Source organism: Sinohyriopsis cumingii, chromosome 12, assembly GCF_028554795.1.
Source record: "Sinohyriopsis cumingii isolate HCF-2022 chromosome 12, ASM2855479v2, whole genome shotgun sequence".
Lineage (NCBI taxonomy): Eukaryota > Metazoa > Mollusca > Bivalvia > Unionida > Unionidae > Sinohyriopsis > Sinohyriopsis cumingii.
Genome location: NC_142972.1, coordinates 10,469,547 through 10,494,397, shown reverse-complemented (window position 1 = coordinate 10,494,397; position 24,851 = coordinate 10,469,547). Strand labels below are relative to the sequence as shown.

At 35.2% G+C, this 24,851-nt stretch overlaps 1 protein-coding gene across 1 annotated transcript in view; it reads right to left on the bottom strand.

Annotated features, from left to right (window-relative positions):
* The window catches only part of LOC149785998 (WD repeat-containing protein 3-like), a 152,510-nt gene that overhangs the window by 110,413 nt on the left and 17,246 nt on the right, over positions 1 to 24,851 (bottom strand). The window contains exons 5-7 of the mRNA XM_089976279.1: positions 13,186 to 13,264; positions 8,701 to 8,796; positions 5,354 to 5,464 (exon numbers count right to left, since the gene is read on the bottom strand). Of these exons, the coding sequence (XP_089832405.1) occupies positions 5,354 to 5,464; positions 8,701 to 8,796; positions 13,186 to 13,264 (286 nt within the window). The remainder of the gene's footprint in view (positions 1 to 5,353; positions 5,465 to 8,700; positions 8,797 to 13,185; positions 13,265 to 24,851) is intronic.

Below are 24,851 nucleotides of genomic sequence, written 5' to 3'. Positions count from 1 at the left end.
GTTCCTGCCTCCATGAGTCACCTCTTACAACACACTAGAAGATGCATTATTGTTCTGTTTCTTCTTCAAGTACATTGCTCGATCAAAATATGTTAGAACAGCCACTACTGTACAAAACCAACCATCCCAAACTAAGAAAGACATTCACTATGTTTTATAGCTTGCTTAAACATAAAAAGTGCTTTGAAGTTGTCTGTTTGTTGAAGCAGAAGTCACACTATAGTGGTCTTCAGTTTGGAAAGAGAGATTAGCACCAAATCTTGTCAATTGACAGTCACTATTTGTCATTCTGCCATAATGGTTCAGTCCCACTCATGATGGTGCATGCTTTCATTGCCAAGAACAGGCTCCAGTTCATTGGATATGTCATTTGTCTTTGGACCTTTCCTCCCTCAGATAAATGTGGGATCCCATCAGGGTACCTGAATGCTACCTTAAGTGGACTGAGCCAGTTAGAAAGTGCATATATTACTTGTTCTTACCCCTCAAATGACTGATCTTTCTACTCAAACTCTGTCACCTTGGACCCATGGAGTTATCTGCTCACGGAACCAACCCAAGAATAGATGATTTTGTTTTTTTACACATACTGACACACAAGGTTCAGGCAGTGAACAAAATCATTCAAAATGGCCACTGTCCTCTTGCTGACATCATTCAAACTGTGGAATGGCTGAAAATTTTACCTCAGAACCTTTCATCACAAAGGGCTGTTTGATCCAATGGGTCCTAAATCAGCAGTACAACAGGCAACCTTTCATCACAAAGGGCTGTTTGATCAAATAGTTCCTAAATCAGCAATACAACAGGCAACCTTTCATCACAAAGGGCTGTTTGATCCAATAGTTCCTAAATCTGCAGTACAACAGGCAACCTTTCATCACAAAGGGCTGTTTGATCCAATGGGTCCAAAACCAGCAGTACAACAGGCAACCTTTCATCACAAAGGGTTGTTTCATCAAATAGTTCCTAAATCAGCAGTACAACAGGCAACCTTTCATCACAAAGGGCTGTTTGATCCAATGGGTCCTAAATCAGCAGTACAACAGGCAACCTTTCATCACAAAGGGCTGTTTGATCCAATAGTTCCTAAATCAGCAGTACAACAAACTACCTTTCATCACAAAGGGCTGTTTGATCCAATGGGTCTTAAATCAGCAGTACAACAAACTACCTGTCATCACAAAGGGCTGTTTGATCCAATGGGTCCCAAATCAATAGTACAACAAACTACCTTTCATCACAAAGGGCTGTTTGATCCAATGGGACATGTATCAGCAGTACAGCAGACAAAAGAAAACTCTTTGCACTTTTGTTGCTAAACAAGCTAGAATATAATGGCGAAGGTCTTTTTAGATTGGGAGGGCTGATGTATTATGACTAGACAAGTATTAAAGAAAGAAATTCACTCTAAAACTTCTTGTCTGTTAAAGTTTTTATTTCCTGACTATGAGGTGGAAAAATGTGCCAGGAAATGTCACACATCACAGAGATCATCATGCCAGTATTATAAAACATAGTCCCCTTAAATCAATGCAAATTCAATTAGGGGTGGGGGGTAAAGGTTGAGTTTGGTAATATTTTGTTCCAAGTTTCTTTGAACAAATTAGCAGCCACATGTACATTACATTCAATGGAGACTGTTTCATAGAATTGTTGAACAGCGTCCCAAATGAACGAATGTATCCTGATTTAGTTGCTTTTGCTTGAACTATCAAATAATATTAGTTAAACATGAAGTAGAGGTTCTTCTTTCAATAATCAGCTGACTTTAAGTGGGACTGTATATTTTACCTTATTTATATTTTCATTTAGTTCTAATTTACACCTATATTTGCAACACATGCATTTCTGTCAGATCGTAGCACCAATGAAACACGAGTCCCATGAGGGGCCAAAAAGAATTTCCAGGAATTTAAGATAAGATCATTTCTACTGCTGGGTGTTGAAACCATTTCTGATAGTCATCAGCAATTACAAGATCTTCAAATTAACTGATATGGTGGACATACTGCATGCAGCTTAAAACCATTTTCATTTAAAATCAAGCAGGCATCATTAAAAGTCCTTTCTTGAAAACTCTATGTCAACCCTATGTCAATATGCCCATTATTTAATTAGTGACGACTAGATCTTCTAGAAAGCCATTATGGCAGGCGAACTGGACATATGATTGGCAGGCGAACTGGACATATGATTGGCAGGTGAACTGGACATATGATTGGCATCCTTTTCATTATGGACCAAGTAGGTAATATAAGAAATCCTCATGCTGAGATATCCATCCATTTGGGGCATGTATCCATGCTGAGATATCCATCCATTTGGGGCATGTATCCATGCTGACATATCCATCCATTTGGGAACTGTATCCATGCAGACATATCCATCCATTTGGGAATTGTATACAAGTTGGTATATACAGTGCAACCCCGCTATAACACACCCCGGGAAAACACAAATTCAGGTATAATGTGGTCGTGGCATGGCTCCCGAAATTGTATATATTCATTCGCACATAACAAAGTATTCTTTGTTCAAAGTATGTGAAATAGTGTATAAAAAATGTATTACCATTTTAGGGAAGAGATCACGTATGAATTTGAATATAATACGATTGTGGCATGGCTTCTGAAATTTTAAATATATGTATGTGTATTTTTCTCATACCTGAAAAAATATATTTTTAAAACGTACAAGAAATAGTGTGTACAATGTTTATTATTATTTTGGGGAAGAGTTCATGTATGAATTCGAATATAATATGATCGTGGCATGGCTTCTGAAATTTAACAATTTCACCAGGTTCCTGAAGTGTTATTCCAAAATAAACATTATCGAAAATGTTACTTATTACTGATCCATGAGTAAAGCCAGTAAGTCCTCTTTGTGATTATCTTCAATTAATTCTGTATACAATTGTTGCTCAAACAATAGCCACCATGCGTTTCTTCTTTAACTGCATACGCAACCAAGCAGCAGACAATATGGTGGTTGATAAAAGATTCTCACAATTTAATTAAAATCAAAAAATGAAAACTGCCAACATGTTTGCTGGGCTTTACGATGTTATTAGACACAATCAGTTGACCAGTAAATAATGTCTGCTTTATTAGCTGGTCAACTGATAGGGTATGAAATTGTGCAGACATTCAGCTTAAATTTTTTATAAAAGTGACTTGTGACCATTGCAGGCCTACTGCACTTAGTTCTCAGGTTTTACATGTGTATGGTGTTTGCTTATGAACTCGTTATTAATTTCCTATTTATTAAAACATTTTACCATTATGGAAAAGCATGTTCACAAATGCCAATCCATTCTCTGCACTTTGTGCAATAATTAGTATAGTAGTTTTCAAACATTTCTTTCGATATTCACAAAATCTGAAGTAAAAGTTATATGCATGTATTGATTGTTAATTATTCTTGCTGTAGTCAATCAAATGAATAGGCATACAAGCGTCAATTATTGGAAATTTACCATGGATAAATGTACATGGAAACGTATATGAGAACATTTTAGCAGTATGAAATTTTGTACAGACACCATTCACAGACCCTGGAATGTAATGAACCATACATGTGCTTAGTCTATCTTAACCTAATTTTGCTCTTAATTTTTCCCACTGAATTCAGACACATAATTATCTGTGACAAAAGTATTGAATAGTTTAAATATGAATGCAATTTTTGCAACGGAATTACATGTACTATGGATTAACTGCAAGCCCCGACGGTACAATAACAGACAGCAAGTAAATGGTGTTAATACTCTGTTCATGCTATATATCAGATGTTGAATTCAGACACAATGATCTGAGACAAAATTATATTTAAAATATGTGTGCAATTTTTCAATGGAATTACATGCATTACGGATGAACTGCATGCCACGACAGCACAACAGTAAATGGTGTTGATACCCTATTCATGATATACATTAGACATAAATACATGTATATGTGCCAATGAGTTGTTCTCTGAAAACAGGAAAATACTGTCAAACCCCCGCAATAACACGACCCTGCTATTAACACAATCAAATTTTTGGGAACCCAATTATCATGTTTTAGTGGGGTTCCACTGTACATCCATTTGGGAGGTGTATCCATGGTGATAAAGCCATCTGTTTGGGAGGTGGAGAAATAGCAAATGTTACAGTAAATTATGTTTTTCTGATATTCCTTACCTGATCACATTAAAAAAACAGTTGAAAAATAAAGCATGCTACCTCCCAGATCCAGCCCTCACAAAAGGTGAAAATTGCCTTTTCTGTCTTTATCATAGAGACAAAGGGCAGTAATTCCTGATCAACACCTCTCCCTGCTACCTCATGTGTTGCTGGTTCTAAGCTGAATTATATATATATATATATATATATATATATATATATATATATATATATATATATATATCCTCCAAATGGCTTAAAAGTAGTACTGATAACAAATTTGTGCTAACAGATGGACAGATAAAGGGACAACAGACCATCGCAAAAAAAACTATTTTGCTCTACGACCAGAAGCAAATTGATAAGTACTGCTTGCTAGAATAAACAACCAATTAAATATTCATAGGAAAAAGCTAATAATATGGGCCTTTTTTCATGAAAATGAATTACAACCAGAGATCTGTTTGTGGTTCATGTCATTCTCCTCTACAACTTTGATAAGATCTTTGGTCCCACCAATCAATCTGGGTTTTTTGAGCATCCCAGAGATATTCTGTGGTATGTCTCATGACACTATATTTATGAAAACGAAATTACAGTATACAGCCCAAAAAAATAGAGGAAAGGCCTTAAAGTGGACTTAAAATTATCATTAACTACAAAAATATATGAAACATGCAAAACAGCTGCAACCATACGTATACAGTCCAACATGATAAAGTAATCACCAACACACAAACGGCCAAGTTAGATAGTTATGCAATTCATGAGCTATTTTAATATTTACCTTCATGCAAAAACCACCTTCACATTAAAACTGCTTTAAGTGGTCCCTTAAGTGGTTACCATACATAGATTTGAATATGTAAGTATCAAAACAAATATTCATATAGGAAAATGCTTATGAGCCATGGTAAGTCAGTGAGTAGGACTGCTAATCCAAGTGTTGGGTTGATGAGCCATGGTAAGTCAGTGAGTAGGACTGCTAATCCAAGTATCGGTTTGACACCTGCCAGTCAACTGCATCAGTGTGTCCATGGCACTGAGCACCTATTTCTTTCACAATAATGTATTAAAAGTGTTGAGAAAAAACCAAAACCAAAAATACTTCACATTCAAATACTTTTAAACACTCAAACATAAACTGTATGTTATCATGGATTTGCATCCATGTCAAGGTACCAGTTCTTCTTCCTTCTCATCTATTTCCTCTTCTACATTAGCAAGTCTGTCATCTGCTCTCAATCTGGCTTTCTTCAGCACAGGTTCACCGTCTTCTGTTTCTTCATCTGCCTATGTATTCAATATATAAATCAGTTAATAACTGATAAAAATAAAGGAAAGATAAAATAGCAACATTTTTAACAAGATTCCCTCAAATAGACTGAATGTCCATTCAAGATAAGACTATGTCTTTCTTTCAAGTGATTTGTTGAAACCATCTATGATATTCTTCTGTGATAACAACTTCCAAATTAGCTGCTGTGGTGGACATATTGGACATCAGACTGGCACCATTTTCATTAGGGCCAAGTAGACATCATTAGAAGTCTTTTGGTGAAACCCCATGTCAATATGACCATCTATTCAGGGGGAGTAGTGACAGTAACATTTCCAAGACTGCCATATTTTGATGCATACCAACTAAGAATCATAAGAAATCTATTTAGTGAAAAACCCATGCTGATATGGCCATCCATCTGGGAGTAGAGATCATAATATTTTAAGGTGGCACTATGGTGGCGATATTGATGGTCAGTAACACCATTTTCATTTAGGACCAACTGGACACCATAAACAGTTTTCTGATCAAAACCCCTTGTCAAAATGTCTTTCTCATTTAGAGAAATAGCAATAACAAGATGGCCACCATGATGGCTGCCATACTGGAGTCAGATCAGCATCAATTTAATTTAGGACCAATATAACAAGTTTCCATGTTGATATGACTTTCTATTTTGAAGTATTAATAATAACAATATCTTCCAGGGTGGCCACATTGGATATCTTATTCATACCATTTCCACTCAGGATCAACTAGACATTGTAATAAGCACAATGTTGATATGATTAGTAGCAATAATAAGATTTTCAAGATAGCCAAGCTGAACATCGTATTAGCACCAGTTTTCATTAGGACCAGCTAGACATCAAAACAAGTCTTTTAGTAAAAATGCCAAATTGATATGGTCATCCATTCAGATGGCAGAATAGCATCACTGTATAAATATTAATGTTCAAAACTAGAACACTTTCTGTTAAATTTGGTCACAAAAAGGCTATTAATTTTATTATAGAGTTTTCCATATTTGATGGTATATTGGCGTAATTTGTACAACCTTAAAAGCCCTTAATATGCAGAAAGTTTTTCGTCAAATTCCGTAGAGTGCTCTCTGAAAAATTATTTAAAGGCATTTCTGTTTTTTGAAATGGCAGCCATATCTAATGGCAAATCATATTTAGTTTCATCAATTACAAACACATACATATACACACACATACATATACACACACATAAAAGACAACAAAAAAAGATTATTTTCTAATATGTCAAGCAGAGGTACTTTAAAAAGCTGATAAAAAACCGAAATTGCTTTTGTATTATTTTCTTTAAAAATTAATATTACTATTATAGTCAATCTCTAAATGCCAGATTTTACAGGGTGAAAGTCTCAAAATTTGTGTAACCAAGGAGTGACAGGCAGTAACCAAGGACAGGCAGTAACCAAGGAGTGACAGGCAGTACTACAAGCATAGTTCATGCATCAATAATTACCTTGATTAGCTACTAAAGTAGTACATGATACTCCATGCATCAATAATTACCTTGATTAGCTACTAAAGTAGTACATGATACTCCATGCATCAATAATTACCTTGATTTAGCCACAACAGATAAGAAAATCATACCGCATGCACTCCACTCATCTAATTCCTATACTCATTCAGATGTTTAATACAGTTAACGGTAGAATATCACAATATATAGTCAATAATATGGAAAGTTTACCAGTGAATACAATTATTCTCTAATTCCTCCAACTGCACTGGCAAGAAAGGACCATTTGACTAGTCCAAGATTTATATAAGACAGGAACTATGTTGTCATAAATGCAAAAATTTAACCCATGTAAGTAAAGTAATACAATGTAGGTTAGTGTGACCTTTAATTACATGGGTGTAATACTAAGAGATGCATAATACAGGTTAGTGTGACCTTTAATTATATGGGTGTAATACTAAGAGATGTAAAGTGTAGGTTAGTGTGACCTTTAATTATATAGGTGTAATACTAAGAGATGCATCCAAATATCTTATTTAATGATTGGAACATAAACATTGCCCAATAAATGAACTCGGAAAAATTGTGAATGAAGTCACATGCATAAAATACAGGTCACAGAGACTTTCATTTTGCAGTGAGGATGTAAGACTTATCAAGATGTATCACTCACCAATTTGTACGATTCTAAATACGATACAAAGCACACAACATGCCACAAGCTCATGTCATTATGAATGAACTTCAAACACTAAATTAAACCAGTTAGTGTAGCATGAAATATGGAGCACATAGACCTACTTTTATGACAAGTGTGAACAAACCCTAAATTAAGCACACAAACTGAACCAAGAATGTACAACTAACATATATGCATGTATTCAAAGAGACTGTACACGATATATATACTTGTATCTGTACATAGGGGGCGCTCACCAGATAATATGTACTTTTGAGAGAGTGACTATTGTAAGGTGAAGTAGTTCGCATTTAAAACATGCACAATGGAGAGAATGTTGGCATACCTTTATGCTACATTAATGTAATGTGGATGATATTTCTTTTGGATATTGTACTTTTGGAAATTTTACATGATTTAAGCACACTGCTAACTAAAACGACTGCTCCCTTGTGTTAACAAAATCAGCCTGAATTAGTCTAAAGTACACTATACATAGCAGCTATTAAAATAGGGAAAATGAATTTTGCCAGACAAGACAATACCAGCTTCTGAAAGTGCAATGAATGAATTACCAAATATGTAAAATGTAAAAAAAGTTATCAGCTCTTTTTTATACAATTTACCTCTGAAGTTCAGGAAGTGAAAATGACCAAGTAGAGCTAGCACTTTCTTGAAAGGTGCACATCTGAAGTAAGGCCAAGCTGTATACTCTATAACCCATAGTACACCCATCAATCATACACACAAAATAAAGGGAATTAAAGGTTCTTTGCATTATACCTAAGATATACAAGGTCTTTTTTAAATAGCCAGTATAATCAGTGAGGAAAGCCAGGGAAATTCTTTTTCTTTAAAATCCTAACCCTATGCAAAATACAAAACTGTAGAGCGCCACCATATACAGATGCCAACATGAATTGTACAATAGATCGCCTCAACTACAGGTGAGATAAAAAGCATGGGGACTTGCTAAGGTTAGTCATGGAAGTAGCTCTAGTGTATTTTGTTTATGACTGGGTTGATAATGTCAGCAATACCAATGAAATCTTCTGAAAAAATACTGACCTTATCCATGTAGTTTATGTCCCAGACTCTCAGCTCCATGTCACCTGACCCAGTAACCAGTCTGGTCTCATTTCTCAGCAATACAAAGTCATAAACCTCAAAAATAGAGAGAACAAGTCATAAACTAACCAGTCTTATGAACTGAGTAAAACATTTTGTATCTGCATAAATACATATGAATGGAAGACTGGCAATCAAACATCCAAAATGCCACACATAAAAATCAGTGATTAATTAATTATTTCTGTAATACAGTGGAACTCCGCTATAACGCGCCTCGCCATAATGCGAATTCGGATATAACGCGGTCGTAGCATGGCTCCCGAAATTTCGTATATTCATTCACACATGGAAAAAAAAAATTTGGAGAAAAGTAAAAAAAACAAAACAAGAAATTAACTTCATTTTGGGCATGAGATTAGTTGCGACTTTTAAAATAATATGATCGTGGCATGGTTCCTGAAATCTGAAATTCATTTACGTGTATTTTTATCGGACCGTGAAAATATTTGTTTAACATACGAGAAATAGTGTGTAAAACGTTTATTATAATTTGGTGGAAGAATTCGCGTATGACTTTTAATAATAAACGATCGGAACTTAACAATTTATCCAGGTTCTTTAAGTGATTTTGGAGAAGTGATCGTGTATGAATTCTAAAATAATACGATATATATAATGTACGAGAAATAGTGTGTACAACGCTTGGCTTCTGAAATTTATCAATTTGAACAGGTTGTGGTGAAGCTCCGTATTCTACTCTAGAAGAGAAAACTGGTTTCATTAGGTTTTTGAATTGTTAAGCCGAAGTAAACATTATCGGAAGTGTTACTTATTACGGATCCATGAGTAAAGCCAGTAAATCGTCTTTGTGATTGTCTTCCATGAATTCTGTATACAGTCGTTGCTCAAACAATAGCCGACATGGGCTTCTTATTTAACTGCAATCACAGCCAAGCAGCAGACAAAGCTGTGGTTGATAAAAGAGTCGCACAATTTAATAAACATCAAAGGACGAAAGCCGCCAACATGTATGCTGTGCTTGGCGGTGTGATCAAACAACAAACAGTTGAAAGTAAATAATATCCACTTTATTATCTGTAAATTAAAAGGGTATGAAATTGTACATCCGTTCAGCTTAATTTTGTTTTATATAAAAAGTGATTCTTAACCATTGCAGGCCTTCATTACTTAGTTATCGAGCTTTATCTGTGTACGTTGTTTGCTTATATAAAAAAATATTTTACTGTTATGGAAAAGCAAGTTCAAAAACGCAAGTCGTTTTCTGCTAAAGAGAAACTGTATGCCCTAGATCAACTAAAGAAGGGCAAACAACAAACTCAGCTTGCCAGAGATCTAGGAATCAGCGAGTCCACTTTGCGAGGGTGGAAAACAGATGAAGGAAAGCTCCATAGTCTACCCAATATTCTTGAAGAGGAAACTGGTTTACAGCGTAAAAGGGTTAAGTTAGCTAATGACAATGTCCTAGATTCAGCTTTGTACCAATGGTTTGTACAAGCTCGCTCAGAAGGTGTTCCAATTTCTGGCCCAATTCTGAAAGCCCAAGCAGAGAAATTTGATCGCCGTATCAATGGAGATGATTCCAAATTTAAGGCGAGTAATAGCTGGCTAGACAGATTCAAGAAAAGGCACGCTATCAGCCAAGTTCTTGTGCCTGGGGAAATCCGCTCCGCTGACAAAGAGGCTGCCAATTCCTACCTGATTGGGCTTAAAAAGTTGCTAGAGGACGGTTGCTACACAGCCGACCAAGTTTACAACTGCGATGAGACTGGTTTATGTTATAAAATGTTACCTGATCGCACCCTTGCAACCAAGACTGACAGTCACAAACGAGAAGGTTTCAAGAAGAGGAAGGACAGAGTGACTCTCTTATTTTGTGTTAACAAGTCTGGCAGCCACAAAGTCAGACCTCTGATGATTGGAAAATCGAAAGCTCCCAGATGTTTTCATCATGTAAATATGAAGGCACTTCCATTTCAGTACACTAACAGCAAGAATGCTTGGATGAATAGCTCCATATTTGACGACTGGTTTCACAAAACATTCGTTCCAGATGTTCGGGCTCATTTACGAAAACTCAAGCTGGAGGAAAAAGCTCTCCTCCTGCTGGATAATTGCCCTGCCCACCCCCCAACGGAAAATCTTGTCAGCAGTGATGGCAAGATCAAAGTTTCGTACCTCCCGAAAAACACTACGTCAGAAATCCAGCCACTTGACCAAGGCATAATTTCCGTATTTAAACAAAATTATCGCCGTGAAATGATAAAGGGAATGGTAGCAGATAATAATGCATCCATCGACACATCATTGGCATTACTCAACTTAAAAGAAGTATGTCACCTTGGAGGTAAAGCCTGGGATGCTATCACTGCATGCTGCATTGAACGATGCTGGATAAAGGGTCTTGGGCCAGCTTTTACGCCCTCGACACAAAATGATAGTGACGATGAGCTTGAATTTACAGGATTCACTGAAGACGACGTACGTTTAGCAGAAGAAACACTCAAAAAATACGAGCACAGTCATCATGATATCCTTAACTGGTATTCAGTAGATGACATCTGCCCTATATACGAACACATATCAGATGACGAAATTGTTACAAATGTCAGCAGGAAGAATGAAGCTGCACAATCAGAACCTGAAACCAGTGACGATAATGATAACGATGACGATGGCACCCCAACTCCCCCACCAAAAGTGTCTGAAGCAGTAGTACATTTAGAAGCAAGTTTAAGGTGGCTGGAAACACAAGATGTTGACAGCGTCAAAGTCCTTCAATTAAGAAACATTCTTGACTTTGCTAGAACCCAACAGTTCGCGGCAAAGAAGCAAACGTCATTGGATATATTTTTCAAGAAATGATGAAATTTAAATTTGGAACTACACTGACTTTGCACTTTGCGCAACGATTAATTTAGCAGTTTTCACATGTTTCTTTTGATGTTCACAAAATCTGAAATAAAAGTTATTTGCACGCTGAAATCATGCGTTGATTGTTAATTATTCTTGCAGCTGTCGCATATGATAAAATTTTAGCGGTATGAAATTTGTACAGACACCGTATGTAGACCCGGGAATAGCTGCATGCAATGACCGTACGATATCAGACGGCAAGTAAATGGTTTCAATATTTTGTTCATCCTATATTTTACACGACGAATTCAGACTATTACAAAATTATTGAATATTTTAAATCTGTACGATTTTCAATGAAATTGCAGCCATTATGGATGAACTGCATGCCACGACGGCACGGTAGCATACGGTGTTGATACACTTTTCATGATATAGCGATAGTCTGGTATTATCGGTCAATCTGTATTATCGTTCAAACAAATAAAAATTAGTAAATGTTTTTAATGCACAGTAATAACCTATAAATATATTAGCCATCGATTATTTTGAATATATCTTATTTAATGCATTCCAGTTAATTTTCATCTGATGATAAGCCGACTTTTGATCATTGTACATGTATACAAGTACATGTTCTCGGAAAAAAAGTTAAATATTGTAAAACCCCGCATTAACGCGACCCCGCTTTTAACGCGATCCGATTTTATGGACCCCGATCATCGCGTTATAGTGGGGTTCCACTGTATGGTTAAAAAACTGCATGATTTTAGCATTGCCCAGAAGAATCATTTAGCTTCTACAGTTTTCTAAGTATATGGAACAAACTGTCAATACGTATACTGCTTATATTTGTGAAGGTAAAAGAAATTACATTATTTTAAAAAATGATAACATTCTATTCCAAACTATAACTGAACTAGATGATTCAATATTAATACGATTCCTACTGTAACAAAAATTATTTTATAGATTAGAAAGCCATGTTTAAAGTTTTCACATCCAACAAATTTTGATCTGAATGGCAATCAATCAAACAGTCTGAAATATTCAAGCAAAAAACAAATGCAAAATAAACTAGTACCATATATGCTTACTCAAATGTTGAATCCAATTGCAGACAACACAGACCCTAATCTACCATCAGATAATGTGCCAGCAAATCAGATCCTATGTTCTACTGATTACCCCTAACAAACTGCACAGACCCAGCTAAGCCAGTGTATAATACATTGGCAGATCTGGGTGTATGCTGTCTGCCATTGGACTAATAAGTATATACAGTATTATTTTCTTTCCCTCTTTTTTGACAAACATAGATAAGATGAATGAAATGAACCTGACTACATGACCAGGTGACAACCACAGCACCACTCACAAATGATTACAAAATAAAAATAAACATGAAATGACTACACAACCAAGTGACAACCCCAACCCCATTAAAAAACAATTACAAAATAAAAACAAACATGAAATTTATAACATATTCATAACTGACAAAAGAAAAATCATGTCGCCCTTTTTAGTTTGTTTTTTTTAACTCTTTTTCTATTAAAATATGCATCAGCATTTGAAAAGGTATTTTTTTAACAAGGACAAATGTACCTCACTTCTGTGTCCCACTAGGGTTTTGAAACAGTGTTGAGTGTCCAAATCCCAGAATTTCACCAAGGTGTCCTTAGAGCTGTAAAATTTGCACAAAATTTAATTTCATCACTAAATTAGAATTTCAAATATGATAAGGTTCTCAATGAAGCCAGCAATCAAAGGATTACATTATGTCATCAATGAAGCAAGCAATCAAAGGATTACATTATGTCATCAATGAAGCCAGCAATCAAAGGATTACATTATAGGAAGGTTGTCAAGGAAGCCAGCAATCAAAGGATTACATTATAGGAAGGTTGTCAATAAAGCCAGCAAGCAAAGGATTACATTATAGGAAGGCTGTCAATGAAGCAAGTAATCAAAGGATTACATTATAGGAAGGTTGTCAATGAAGCCAGCAATCAAAGGATTACAGTATAGGAAGGTTGTCAATGAAGCAAGTAATCAAAGGATTCAATTATTGGAAGGTTGTCAATGAAGCCAGCAATCAAAGGATTACATTATGTCATCAATGAAGTCAGCAATCAAAGGATCACATTACAGGAAGGTTGTCAAGGAAGCCAGCAATCAAGGATTACATTATAGGAAGGTTGTCAATGAAGCCAGTAATCAATGATTACATTATATCATCAATAAAGCCAGCAATCAAAGGATTACATTATAGAAAGGTTGTCAATGAAGCCAGCAATCAATGATTACATTATGTCATCAATAAAGCCAGCAATCAAAGGATTACATTATAGGAAGGTTGTCAATGAAGCCAGCAATCAATGATTACATTATGTCATCAATAAAGCCAGCAATCAAAGGATTACATTATAGAAAGGTTGTCAATGAAGCCAGTAATCAATGATTACATTATGTCATCAATAAAGCCAGCAATCAAAGGATTACATTATAGGAAGGTTGTCAATGAAGCCAGCAATCAACGATTACATTATGTCATCAATAAAGCCAGCAATCAAAGGATTACATTATGTCATCAATGAAGCCAGCAATCAAAGGATTACATTATAGGAAGGTTGTCAATAAAGCCAGCAAGCAAAGGATTACATTATAGGAAGGTTGTCAATAAAGTCAGCAATCAAGGAATACATTATAGGAAGGTTGTCAATGAAGCAAGTAATCAAAGGATTACATTATGTCATCAGTGAAGTCAGTAATCAAAGGATCACATTACAGGAAGGTTGTCAATGAAGTCAACAATCAAAGGATTACAGTATAGGAAGGTTGCCAATGAAGCAAGTAATCAAAGGATTAAATTATTGGAAGGTTGTCAATGAAGCCAGCAATCAAAGGATTACATTATAGAAAGGTTGTCAATGAAGCCAGCAATCAACGATTACATTATGTCATCAATGAAGCCAGCAATCAAGGATTAGATTATAGGAAGGTTGTCAAGGAAGCCAGCAATCAAAGGATTAAATTATAGGAAGGTTGTCAATGAAATCAGCAATCAAAGGATTACATTATGTCATCAATGAAGCCAGCAATCAAGGATTACATTATAGGAAGGTTGTCAAGGAAGCCAGCATCAAAGGATTAAATTATAGGAAGGTTGTCAATGAAATCAGCAATTAAAGGATTACATTATAGGAAGGTTGTCAATAAAGCCAGCAAGCAATGGATTACATTATAGGAAGGTTGTCAATAAAGTCAGCAATCAAGGATTACATTATGTCATCAATAAAGCCAGCAATCAAAGGATTACATTATAGGAAGGTTGTCAAAGAAGCCAGCAATCAAAGGATTAAATTATAGGAAGGTTGTCAATGAAGCAAGTAATCAAAGGATTAAATTATAGGAAGGTTGTCAATGAAGCCAGCAATCAAAGGATTACATTATAGGAAGGTTGTCAATGAAGTCAACAATCAAAGGATTACAGTATAGGAAGGTTGCCAATGAAGCAAGCAATCAAAGGATTAAATTATTGGAAGGTTGTCAATGAAGCCAGCAATCAAAGGATTACATTATAGGAAGGTTGACAATGAAGCCAGCAATCAAGGATTACATTATAGGAAGGTTCTCAATGAACAATGAAGCCAGCAATCAAGGATTACATTATGTCATCAATGAAGTCAGCAATCAAAGGATCACATTACACAAAGGTTGTCAAGGAAGCCAGCAATCAAGGATTACATTATAGGAAGGTTGTCAATGAAGCCAGCAATCAAAGGATTACAGTATGTCATCAATGAAGCCAGCAATCAAAGGATTACATTATAAGAAGGTTGTCAAGGAAGCCAGCAATCAAAGGATTAAATTATAGGAAGGTTGTTAATGAAGTCAGCAATCAAAGGATTACATTATAGGAAGGTTGTCAATAAAGCCAGCAAGCAAAGGATTACATTATAGGAAGGTTGTCAATGAAGCAAGTAATCAAAGGATTACATTATAGGAAGGTTGTCAATGAAGTCAACAATCAAAGGATTACAGTACAGCAAGGTTGTCAATGAAGCAAGTAATCAAAGGATTAAATTATTGGAAGGTTGTCAATGAAGCCAGCAATCAAAGGATTACATTATAGGAAGGTTGTCAATGAAGCCAGCAATCAAGGATTACATTATAGGAAGGTTGTCAATGAACAATGAAGCCAGCAATCAAAGGATCACATTACACGAAGGTTGTCAAGGAAGCCAGCAATCAAGGATTACAGTATAGGAAGGTTGTCAATGAAGCCAGCAATCAAAGGATTACATTATGTCATCAATGAAGCCAGCAATCAAGGATTACATTATAGGAAGGTTGTCAAGGAAGCCAGCAATCAAAGGATTAAATTATAGGAAGGTTGTCAATGAAGTCAGCAATCAAAGGATTACATTATAGGAAGGTTGTCAATATAGCCAGCAATCAAAGAATTACATTATAGGAAGGTTGTCAATAAAGTCAGCAATCAAGGATTACATTATAGGAAGGTTGTCAATGAAGCAAGTAATCAAAGGATTACATTATAGGAAGGTTGTCAATGAAGTCAACAATCAAAGGATTACAGTATAGCAAGGTTGCCAATGAAGCAAGTAATCAAAGGATTAAATTCTTGGAAGGTTCTCAATGAAGCCAGCAATCAAAGGATTACATTATAGGAAGGTTGTCAATGAAGCCAGCAATCAACGATTACATTATGTGATCAATGAAGTCAGCAATCAAAGGATCACATTACAGGAAGGAGGTCAAGGAAGCCAGCGATCAAAGGATTACATTATAGGAAGGTTGTCAATGAAGTCAACAATCAAAGGATAACAGTATAGCAAGGTTGCCAATGAAGCAAGTAATCAAAGGATTAAATTATTGGAAGGTTGTCAATGAAGCCAGCAATCAAAGGATTACATTACAGGAAGGTTGTCAATGAAGCCAGCAATCAAGGATTATATTATAGGAAGGTTGTCAATGAAGCCAGCAATCAACGATTACATTATGTCATCAATGAAGTCAGCAATCAAAGGATTACATTATATCATCAATGAAGTCAGCAATCAAAGGATTACATTATGTCATCAATGAAGCCAGCAATCAAAGGATTACATTATAGGAAGGTTGTCAATGAAGCCAGCAATCAAAGGATTAAATTATAGGAAGGTTGTCAATGAAGTCAGCAATCAAAGGATTACATTATAGGAAGGTTGTCAATAAAGCCAGCAAGCAAAGGATTACATTATAGGAAGGTTGTCAATAAAGTCAGCAATCAAGGATTACATTATGTCATCATTGAAGTCAGCAATCAAAGGATCACATTATAGGAAGGTTATCAAGGAAGCCTGCAACCAAGGATTACATTATAGGAAGGTTGTCAATAAAGTCAGCAATCAAGGATTACATTATAGGAAGGTTGTCAATGAAGCAAGAAATCAAAGGATTAAAGTAAAGGAAGGTTGTCAATCAAGCCAGCAATCAAAGGATTACATTATAGGAAGGTTGTCAATAAAGCCAGCAAGCAAATGATTACATTATAGGAAGGTTGTCAATAAAGTCAGCAATCAAGGATTACATTTTAGGAAGGTTGTCAATGAAGCAAGTAATCAAAGGATTAAATTGTAGGAAGGTTGTCAATGAAGCCAGCAATCAAAGGATTACATTATAGGAAGGCTGTCAATGAAGTCAACAATCAAAGGATTACAGTATAGGAAGGTTGCCAATGAAGCAAGTAATCAAAGGATTAAATTATTGGAAGGTTGTCAATGAAGCCAGCAATCAAAGGATTACATTATAGGAAGGTTGTCAATGAAGCCAGCAATCAAGGATTACATTATAGGAAGGTTGTCAATGAAGCCAGCAATCAAGGATTACATTATGTCATCAATGAAGTCAGCAATCAAAGGATCACATTACAGGAAGGTTGTCAAGGAAGCCAGCAATCAAGGATTACATTATAGGAAGGTTGTCAATGAAGCCAGCAATCAAGGATTACATTATGTCATCAATGAAGCCAGCAATCAATGATTACATTATGTCATCAATGAAGCCAACAATAAAAGGATTACATTATAGGAAGGTTGTCAAGGAAGCCAGCAATCAAAGGATTAAATTGTAGGAAAGTTGTCAATGAAGTCAGCAATCAAAGGATTACATTATAGGAAGGTTGTCAATAAAGCCAGCAAGCAAAGGATTACATTATAGGAAGGTTGTCAAGGAAGCCAGCAATCAAAGGATTAAATTATAGGAAGGTTGTCAATGAAGTCAGCAATCAAAGGATTACATTATAGGAAGGTTGTCAATAAAGCCAGCAAGCAAAGGATTACATTATAGGAAGGTTGTCAAGGAAGCCAGCAATCAAAGGATTAAATTATAGGAAGGTTGTCAATGAAGCCAGCAATCAAAGGATTAAATTATAGGAAGGTTGTCAATGAAGTCAGCAATCAAAGATTACATTATGTCATCAATGAAGACAGCAATCAAGGATTACATTATAGGAAGGTTGTCAATGAAGTCAGCAATCAAGGATTACATTATGTCATCAATGAAGTCAGCAATCAAGGATTATATTATAGGAAGGTTGTCAATGAAGCCAGCAATCAAGGATTACATTATGTCATCAATGAAGTCAGAAATCAAATGATTACATTATGTCATCAATAAAGCCAGCAATCAAGGATTAAATTATAGGAAGGTTGTCAATGAAGTCAGCAATCAAGGATTACATTATGTCATCAATGAAGTCAGCAATCAAGGATTACATTATAGGAAGGTTGTCAATGAAGTCAGCAATCAAGGATTACATTATGTCATCAATGAAGTCAGCAATGAAAGGATCAAATTATAGGAAAGTTGTTAATGAAGCCAGCAATCAAAGGATTAAATTATAGGAAAGTTGTCAATGAAGCCAGCAATGAAAGGATTAAATTATAGGAAGGTTGTCAATGAAGCCAGCAATGAAAGGATTAAATTACAGAAAGGGTGTCAATAAAGCCAGCAATCAAAGGATTACATTATAGGAAGGTTGTCAATGAAGCCAGCAATCAAGGATTACATTATGTCATCAATGAAGTCAGCAATCAAAGGATCACATTACAGGAAGGTTGTCAAGGAAGCCAGCAATCAAGGATTACATTATAGGAAGGTTGTCAATGAAGCCAGCAATCAATGATTACATTATGTCATCAATGAAGCCAGCAATCAAAGGATTACATTATAGGAAGGTTGTCAAGGAAGCCAGCAATCAAAGGATTAAATTGTAGGAAGGTTGTCAATGAAGTCAGCAATCAAAGGATTACATTATAGGAAGGTTGTCAATAAAGCCAGCAAGCAAAGGATTACATTATAGGAAGGTTGTCAAGGAAGCCAGCAATCAAAGGATTAAATTATAGGATGGTTGTCAATGAAGTCAGCAATCAAAGGATTACATTATAGGAAGGTTGTCAATAAAGCCAGCAAGCAAAGGATTACATTATAGGAAGGTTGTCAAGGAAGCCAGCAATCAAAGGATTAAATTATAGGAAGGTTGTCAAGGAAGCCAGCAATCAAAGGATTAAATTATAGGAAGGTTGTCAATGAAGTCAGCAATCAAAGATTACATTATGTCATCAATGAAGTCAGCAATCAAGGATTACATTATGTCATCAATGAAGTCAGCAATCAAGGATTACATTATAGGAAGGTTGTCAATGAAGCCAGCAATCAAGGATTACATTATGTCATCAATGAAGTCAGAAATCAAATGATTACATTATGTCATCAATAAAGCCAGCAATCAAGGATTAAATTATAGGAAGGTTGTCAATGAAGTCAGCAATCAAGGATTACATTATGTCATCAATGAAGTCAGCAATCAAGGATTACATTATAGGAAGGTTGTCAATGAAGTCAGCAATCAAGGATTACATTATGTCATCAATGAAGTCAGCAATGAAAGGATTAAATTATAGGAAAGTTGTTAATGAAGCCAGCAATCAAAGGATTAAATTATAGGAAAGTTGTCAATGAAGCCAGCAATGAAACGATTAAATTACAGGAAAGTTGTCAATGAAGCCAGCAATGAAAGGATTAAATTATAGGAAGGTTGTCAATGAAGCCAGCAATCAAAGGATTACATTATGTCATCAATGAAGCCAGTAATCAAAGGATTACATTATAGGAAGTTTGTCAAGGAAGCCAGCAATCAAAGGATTAAATTATAGGAAGGTTGTCAATGAAGTCAGCAATCAAAGGATTACATTATAGGAAGGTTGTCAATAAAGCCAGCAAGCAAAGGATTACATTATAGGAAGGTTGTCAAGGAAGCCAGCAATCAAAGGATTAAATTATAGGAAGGTTGTCAATGAAGCCAGCAATCAAAGGATTAAATTATAGGAAGGTTGTCAATGAAGTCAGCAATCAAAGATTACATTATGTCATCAATGAAGACAGCAATCAAGGATTACATTATAGGAAGGTTGTCAATGAAGTCAGCAATCAAGGATTACATTATGTCATCAATGAAGTCAGCAATCAAGGATTATATTATAGGAAGGTTGTCAATGAAGCCAGCAATCAAGGATTACATTATGTCATCAATGAAGTCAGAAATCAAATGATTACATTATGTCATCAATAAAGCCAGCAATCAAGGATTAAATTATAGGAAGGTTGTCAATGAAGTCAGCAATCAAGGATTACATTATGTCATCAATGAAGTCAGCAATCAAGGATTACATTATAGGAAGGTTGTCAATGAAGTCAGCAATCAAGGATTACATTATGTCATCAATGAAGTCAGCAATGAAAGGATCAAATTATAGGAAAGTTGTTAATGAAGCCAGCAATCAAAGGATTAAATTATAGGAAAGTTGTCAATGAAGCCAGCAATGAAAGGATTAAATTATAGGAAGGTTGTCAATGAAGCCAGCAATGAAAGGATTAAATTACAGAAAGGGTGTCAATAAAGCCAGCAATCAAAGGATTACATTATAGGAAGGTTGTCAATGAAGCCAGCAATCAAGGATTACATTATGTCATCAATGAAGTCAGCAATCAAAGGATCACATTACAGGAAGGTTGTCAAGGAAGCCAGCAATCAAGGATTACATTATAGGAAGGTTGTCAATGAAGCCAGCAATCAATGATTACATTATGTCATCAATGAAGCCAGCAATCAAAGGATTACATTATAGGAAGGTTGTCAAGGAAGCCAGCAATCAAAGGATTAAATTGTAGGAAGGTTGTCAATGAAGTCAGCAATCAAAGGATTACATTATAGGAAGGTTGTCAATAAAGCCAGAAAGCAAAGGATTACATTATAGGAAGGTTGTCAAGGAAGCCAGCAATCAAAGGATTAAATTATAGGATGGTTGTCAATGAAGTCAGCAATCAAAGGATTACATTATAGGAAGGTTGTCAATAAAGCCAGCAAGCAAAGGATTACATTATAGGAAGGTTGTCAAGGAAGCCAGCAATCAAAGGATTAAATTATAGGAAGGTTGTCAAGGAAGCCAGCAATCAAAGGATTAAATTATAGGAAGGTTGTCAATGAAGTCAGCAATCAAAGATTACATTATGTCATCAATGAAGTCAGCAATCAAGGATTACATTATGTCATCAATGAAGTCAGCAATCAAGGATTACATTATAGGAAGGTTGTCAATGAAGCCAGCAATCAAGGATTACATTATGTCATCAATGAAGTCAGAAATCAAATGATTACATTATGTCATCAATAAAGCCAGCAATCAAGGATTAAATTATAGGAAGGTTGTCAATGAAGTCAGCAATCAAGGATTACATTATGTCATCAATGAAGTCAGCAATCAAGGATTACATTATAGGAAGGTTGTCAATGAAGTCAGCAATCAAGGATTACATTATGTCATCAATGAAGTCAGCAATGAAAGGATTAAATTATAGGAAAGTTGTTAATGAAGCCAGCAATCAAAGGATTAAATTATAGGAAAGTTGTCAATGAAGCCAGCAATGAAACGATTAAATTACAGGAAAGTTGTCAATGAAGCCAGCAATGAAAGGATTAAATTATAGGAAGGTTGTCAATGAAGCCAGCAATCAAAGGATTACATTATGTCATCAATGAAGCCAGTAATCAAAGGATTACATTATAGGAAGTTTGTCAAGGAAGCCAGCAATCAAAGGATTAAATTATAGGAAGGTTGTCAATGAAGCCAGCAATCAAGGATTACATTATAGAAAGGTTGTCAATAAAGCCAGCAATCAAAGGATTACATTATTGAAAGGTTGTCAATAAAGCCAGCAATCAAGGATTACATTATGTCATCAATGAAGCCAGCAATCAAAGGATTAAATTATAGAAAGATTGTCAAGGAAGCCAGCAATCAAAGGATTACATTATGTCATCAATGAAGCCAGCAATCAAAGGATTAAATTATAGAAAAGTTGTCAATAAAGCCTGCAATCAAAGGATTACATTATAGGAAGGTTGTCAATGAAGCCAGCAATCAAAGGAATAAATTATAGAAAGGTTGTCAATAAGCAATCAAGGATTACATTATAGGAAGGTTGTCAATGAAGCCAGCAATCAAGGATTACATTATGTCATCAATAAAGCAGCAATCAAGGATTACATTATGTCATCAATAAAACCAGCAATCAAAGGATTAAATTATAGAAAGGTTGTCAATAAAGCCAGTAATCAATGATTACATTATGTCATCAATGAAGCCAGCAATCAAAGGATTACATTATAGAAAGGTTGTGAATAAAGCCAGCAATCAAGGATTACATTATGTCATCAATAAAGCCAGCAATCAAAGGATTAAATTATAGAAAGGTTGTGAATAAAGCCAGTAAGCAAGGATTACATTATGTCATCAATAAAGCCAGCAATCAAAGGATTAAATTATAGAAATGTTGTCAATAAAGCCAGCAATCAAAGGATTACATTATGTCATCAATGAAGCCAGCAATCAAAGGATTAAATTATAGGAAGGTTGTCAATGAAGTCAGCAATCAAGGATTACATTATAGGAAGGTTGTCAATAAAGCCATCAATCAAAGGATTAAATTATAGAAAGGTTGTCAATAAGCAATCAAGGATTACATTATAGGAAGGTTGTCAATGAAGTCAACAATCAAAGGAATAAATTATAGAAAGGTTGTCAATAAGGCCAGCAATCAAAGGATTACATTATGTCATCAATAAAGCCAGCAATCAAAGGATTAAATTATAGGAAGGTTGTCAATAAAGCCAGCAATCAAGGATTACATTATAGAAAGGTTGTCAATAAAGCCAGCAATCAAGGATTACATTATGTCATCAATAAAGCCAGCAATCAAAAGATTAAATTATAGAAAGGTTGTCAATAAAGCCAGTAATCAAGGATTACATTATGTCATCAATAAAGCCAGCAATCAAAGGATTAAATTATAGAAAGGTTGTCAATAAAGCCAGCAATCAAGGATTACATTATGTCATCAATAAAGCCAGCAATCAAAGGATTAAATTATAGGAAGGTTGTCAATAAAGCCATCAATCAAAGGATTAAATTATAGAAAGGTTGTCAATAAGCAATCAAGGATTACATTATAGGAAGGTTGTCAATGAAGCCAGCAATCAAAGGAATAAATTATAGAAAGGTTGTCAATAAGGCCAGCAATGAAAGGATTACATTATGTCATCAATAAAGCCAGCAATCAAAGGAATAAATTATAGGAAGGTTGTCAATAAAGCCAGCAATCAAGGATTACATTATAGAAAGGTTGTCAATAAAGCCAGCAATCAAGGATTACATTATGTCATCAATAAAGCCAGCAATCAAAAGATTAAATTATAGAAAGGTTGTCAATAAAGCCAGCAATCAAGGATTATATTATGTCATCAATAAAGCCAGCAATCAAAGGATTAAATTATAGAAAGGTTGTCAATAAAGCCAGCAATCAAGGATTACATTATGTCATCAATAAAGCCAGCAATCAAAGGATCACATTATGTCATCAATAAAGCCAGCAATCAAAGGATTAAATTATAGAAAGGTTGTCAATAAAGCCAGCAATCAAGGATTACATTATGTCATCAATAAAGCCAGCAATCAAAGGATTAAATTATAGAAAGGTTGTCAATAAAGCCAGCAATCAAAGAATTACATTATGTCATCAATGAAGCCAGCAATCAAAGGATTAAATTATAGGAAGGTTGTCAATAAAGCCAGCAATCAAGGATTAAATTATAGGAAGGTTGTCAATAAAGCCAGCAATCAAGGATTAAATTATCGGAAGGTTGTCAATAAAGTCAGCAATCAAGGATTACATTATAGGAAGGCTGTCAATAAAGCCAGCAATCAAGGATTACATTATAGGAAGGCAGCAATCAAATGATTACATTATGTCATCAATAAAGCCAGCAATCAAAGGATTACATTATAGAAAGGTTGTCAATAAAGCCAGTAATCAAGGATTACATTATGTCATCAATAAAGCCAGCAATCAAAGGATTTTATTTATTTATGAATATAAATGTGATTCACAACGGTTACCTCACTCCTGCTGGCTAATATATGCTCCACTGATTGTTCTAAAAATATCTAAGAAAATTTAATTTTAGTGCATGTAATTGCGTTGTTTACAAATGATCCCATCTATAATTTTCCAACATGACACTCTGTTCCAAACAGGTAACACACACACACATAGACAGACAGACACACGTTGTTTTGTTTTGTTTCTTTATGGCACAGCAATACGAGTAGGTTATTATTTAGTACCTAGGCAAGTGGTATAAAGGCATCTTGCCCAAGACTACACCATGTGACCCAGATTGGCCCAATGGAACAGCTGGAATTTGGCCAAATTCTGTTCAGCTTTTGTGAGAAGAAATCATTTAATCAGAGCTGTCAACCCTCCAGACTCACAATTAGTGAAAAGAGGGATAAAAGTTAGTTAATTTTGAACACAATTATTGAAAAATTATACCATAACACTAGCTCCATCCACTTTGATGGTCAGTACTACATTATATGAAAATCCCAAAATAAAACTAAAACATTATTCAGACTGATTACAAGTACACATTTATTTGCAATTAAATTTACTGATATACACTAACTTCATGCTATTTGTCATCATACGATGTTGTGGCAGACTTGACCTTCCTCAACTGGGCCATAAATGTGTTTTCAAAACAGTTCAGGCTTTTTGCCGGCTGTTCAATCTTGGTGACTAAAATTTTTTAAAATTTTCAGCACCTAAGGAGGCACTCAAGTTTGTCTTATTTTTCTTTACAACAGGAG